Source organism: Chelmon rostratus, chromosome 9 (assembly GCF_017976325.1).
Source record: "Chelmon rostratus isolate fCheRos1 chromosome 9, fCheRos1.pri, whole genome shotgun sequence".
NCBI lineage: Eukaryota > Metazoa > Chordata > Actinopteri > Chaetodontiformes > Chaetodontidae > Chelmon > Chelmon rostratus.
Genome location: NC_055666.1, coordinates 9,570,438 through 9,574,768, shown reverse-complemented (window position 1 = coordinate 9,574,768; position 4,331 = coordinate 9,570,438). Strand labels below are relative to the sequence as shown.

Here is a 4,331-nt window from a genome sequence, read left to right as displayed (position 1 = left end):
CATGTTCCCAGTCACTGATTTATTCTTTTAATTTCACATGATGTGCTGTGAGGTCAATATTGTTTCATCCAAACAATGTATGAAAGCCAAAAAAGAAAAAAACACATCTATAGCAGTTAATGAAGGCAATTCAGTGCGACACAAAATAGTGTGATGCAATTCAGGCAATTCAATTGTTTATAACTAGTTAACTCATCCTCATTTTTTTCTATGGAGTTGTAAGTAAATAGACATATACAGGCTTTGCGATGTCACTTTTACAAGTTGTTAGCAATCCATTCATACATGATCAATGATAGCTTTTAATACAGATTGTGATGCAATTCAAATGCTTTTCGTCACTGTAGCCCTGTCTGTGGGACAAAAAGGTGTTCTATATGTTATTCAAAATGCTTATACGATCAGTTTCGATCCAGGCAGTAGCAACTGGTATTGGGTCCCAAATGAGGAGGTAGAGAAGCTTCAGGATGGTGAAATTAACAATGCAGCAGCTTGGAGGCAGTGCTCAGAGAAAGAGATAGTAGAGCCAGTAGAGGATATTGACAAAGAGGAACGCCGTGGGGAAAGCAGTGCGAGCGTGGCGATCAATGTTGTGTGGATTTTCCACAGTGAAGACTGACACTGCCCTACGGCCGCAGCCCTGTCCTGCCTTCTTCTCCTTTGATGCACCATTGCTCCTACAGTCACTGCCCGCTGACTGCTCTGTGGGCTCCTCTGCAGTGGAGCCAATCTCCACGGACTGGTTTTGTTGAGTGCTGGTGATGATGGGGATGGAGCCGTTTCCATTGGATTCATTGAACTCCTTTAGAAGATCCTGGTAGATCAACAGATTTCAGTGTTTTCATTATCTAACATATGTTATTCATGTGTAAATGTGAACAGTTTCCTCACCCTGTGCAAATCCTCTATGGTCTGGTGCTGCATGGTGCAGAAGTGAGCACAGGCGTACTCCAGCAGTGCGCCAAAGATGAAGGTGAAGCAGATTCCCAGGTAGACATCTATGGCCTTGATGAAGCAGTTGGCATTGGGCAGGGAGGTGCGGGCGCCCATCATCAGTGTGGTCATTGTCAGGACTGTTGTCACGCCTGGAAAATATGTCACAGCGTTGTATTGGAAGATAGTGGTGGAATCTCTAATCCATGTGTTGGCAATCAATTCAGGTGTAAATTTGTGTCTGTTTGTCTCTGTGTGTGTGTGTGTGTGGGTGTGTGTGGGTGTGGGTGTGTTCGGCCAGCTGAGTAACCATACAAGGATCAAAATGTGTGTTGAACTGGTGCCAAAGTGATGATGATCTATCGATATTGATATTCTTACAGATGCAGGGTGAGGGTCTTCCTATTGTCCACTTTAAACCGATATAAAAGTATTGTAAAAGTAAATTGTATTTAAGTTAAGGTAATAGTTAAGATAATAAAATTGTAAAGTTTTAATAGATTCTTTTTCAATGTAGACACTGTAAAAAAGTTTAAATATGGTATATCTGTCTGACCATACAAAGTCTGTGAGATAATATGTCATAGGCTGTAAGGTCACATCAAGATCATATCACAATACTTGTAAGAGATTTGACACTGACCAATGCAGGTCCTGGCTGGGACAGAGGACTGGCTGATCCAGAAAGAGACCCAGGAGAGAACCACCAGCAGTATGGAGGGAACATACGTCTCCAAGATGAAGAACAGCACATTTCTGCGCAGTGCAAAATGCAACACCAGCTTGGGATATTGTCCTGAGAAGAGACACAGAAAGTCAAGGCCTCTTAAAAAGAGCATGATTTTAAAGATGTTCTCTTGTGAGGGGCATTCTGGGAGTTGAAGTATCCTACCTGTCTCATACACAGCCTCTGAGACTGACGTATAGTAGCTCTCTACACTGTACTGAGCCAGCCGCAGTGTGTCAAGACCCTTCACTGAATCATTCCCTCTGGTCCAGTAGAACACCACATCCTGCAGGTTGTAGCCCCCTGACCACACACACAGACACAAAGGTGTGATAAGGTTTGATTAATCTGACCTGCTTGAGATAACATTGTCCCTTCAGTTTAATACTCACTACACTGATGATGACAGTGATGATGGTGAGGATGAGATGATGGTGACACACTTGATGGATGGTTGATGGAGGTCACAGGTACTCACAGCTCTCCAGCTGCAGGGTGCACACCTGTCTGTCCATGGGGTACTTGGTCAGGTCCATGTTGCAGGCAATCGTCGCTGTGATGCTGTTGTGTATTTATAGCAAGTTCATTAGGAAAAACACTGTTACTCCTTTAATGTAGGACAGGGCAGTTAATAATTACTGTAGCTCCCCCTGAGCAACAATTACAAGAACAAAGACTCATGTCTGAGGTGTCAGCATCAATCATTTCTGTACCTGACGCATTAATTATGTAGAGGTGGCTGGAATTTAATGACTCTGAGCAGTCTCTGAGCATAATAATTTAATTTGTCCTGCTGATATATTTCTTCTAACAATACTGCTAAGGACATTATAGTGTCTTCTTTCTGAATATCATATCAAATATCTCTATTTTCATAAGAAAACCCAGGAACGTGGCAGATTTTTGATTGATAAACATATGCATGGAGAACATGGATCTCCTGTGCAATGTTACTATTTAAATCAGGTCTATAAAATCAGACTCTGAGAGTACCCTTCACAATGCTACCCTTTCTGTCCTAAATGAAGCCGTCTAGTCATAATAAAGGTCTGTAACAGTGTGATGACACATGACATCAGGACATTTTTTTTAACCGTGGCTGTGGGGGATTCTGCCAGTCCTCGTTAACACAATCTGAACCGTTTGAAGGGCATGAGAAATCCAGAAATGCAGTGGCGTTCCTTCAAGCTACATGACTGATTGATGATACATAAGTGTTTCTCTTTCTTTATGCGGTACAACCCAGGGCCAATTATCACGGCTGATTATCACGACAGTCATGAAAACAGCATGAAATCAAAAAAAAAAAAAAAAAAGGAAAAAACATGTCTGTCTTTTTTCTTCATCTCCTTTCTCTCTTAATCTAACTAGATTTTTTTTTCTATGAGTGGCATCCTTTCATTTCCTGTTCTCCCAGGTCTGTTTCCTCAAACAAGCTCTGCAGTATCTGAGTAAATGTCAGTAAATGTTATATCAGTGTACACTTAAATCTGTCAATGTACCGGAGGGCGTAGAGAACAGTTCCGTTGCTGAAGATGCGTATGAGGCGGTTTTCCACCGTGACGTCATGCAGGAAGGAGCGCTTGGAGTCCGGGATGAAGGTGTCAGGGATCCAGAGCAGTGACACGAGGCGCCCGTCCACGCTGATGCTCTCATTGCCCGGGAACACCAGCCTGGAATCGCGCCACCGCTGACGGAGGAAGATGGTTGCAGTGTAGTCCTGAAAAGTTGATGGAAAGAAGATGCAAAGCTCTTACGCGTCCGTTTCTCCAATCACACACTCATTTACCCACCAGCACAGAAAAAAAAAAATTGTGAGAAGGGCAGCATACCATGTTGATTTCGGAGATGGCATCAATGCTGGCGATATCGAGACTCATTCCAATTTCAACAGGGCCCTCTATCACAGAAGGAGACACAGCAAGGTTTGGAAGCACGTCCATTTTCAATTAGGGGGAATACACAGGAACACCTGTAGAGCAGCTTCTTCTGGTCCAAGTGAATCATTATCGAGCTCATTCCTACCGTTGAAGTTTGGCCTGAGGTAGCGGTTGTATCCTTTCATCAGCTTCTGGATTGTTGGCAGAAGCTGAGAGTCGTTCCACTCCCCCCAGTGATGGCTAGAATACAGACAACCGCTGACAGAGGAGAGATGAGGCGGAAGTGAGACAGGAGATGGGAAATGGGCTGTTAAAGTTGCTGTATAGATATCAATATGAGCACGTGTTCTTATAAAAAAAAAGCTGCACAAGTGTGTTGGACCTCAGGTCAGCTCTCACCCCTGTGCGACGCTCAGGCAGAGGACCAGCAGCACGTGCAGCAGGACGGACATTGTGGATCAGCGGGCAGGGGTCAGCAGCTGCGCTCTGGGGACAAACCAAACCATGAGCACACAAACCACAAATCATCATGTCCCCACTGTCAGCGCCTGGCTGAATGTGATCACAGGGGGAAATGTCCAGCACAGCAGAAACTCTCACCTTTTGATGCTGGAAAACTGGGCTTTCTCCCTGCCCTCAAACTTGGAAAATGCAGTGAGAACAAGTATTGATCGTACGCTGTTCCATGAATATATTAGCAGCTACTTCATTTAGCTCTCTCTCTGTCTCCCACACACACACACAAAGACATGCTTAAGAACATTGATAGAGATAAAGACAGTGTCAAGATA

At 43.9% G+C, this 4,331-nt stretch overlaps 1 protein-coding gene across 1 annotated transcript; it reads right to left on the bottom strand.

The window, feature by feature from the left end:
- Positions 1–505: 505 nt before the first annotated feature.
- Positions 506–3,992, bottom strand: LOC121611476 (gamma-aminobutyric acid type A receptor subunit pi). The gene is made up of 9 exons (XM_041944048.1): positions 3,940–3,992; positions 3,686–3,798; positions 3,493–3,560; positions 3,163–3,380; positions 2,139–2,221; positions 1,826–1,963; positions 1,577–1,729; positions 892–1,085; positions 506–814 (listed from the first exon to the last, which is right to left on the bottom strand). The coding sequence occupies exons 1-9, from the start codon at positions 3,990–3,992 to the stop codon at positions 506–508; spliced, it is 1,329 nt and encodes a 442-aa protein (XP_041799982.1).
- Positions 3,993–4,331: the final 339 nt, after the last annotated feature.

Coding starts and splice junctions, on each gene's coding strand:
- LOC121611476 (XM_041944048.1), bottom strand. CDS start 3,992: ATGTCCGTCCTGCTGCACGTGCTGCTGGTCCTCTGCCTGAGCGTCGCA. Junction 2,222..3,162: donor ACTGTTCTCTACGCCCTCCG/GTACATTGACAG, acceptor AATACACAACAG/CATCACAGCGACGATTGCCT. Junction 815..891: donor CCATAGAGGATTTGCACAGG/GTGAGGAAACTG, acceptor TTGATCTACCAG/GATCTTCTAAAGGAGTTCAA.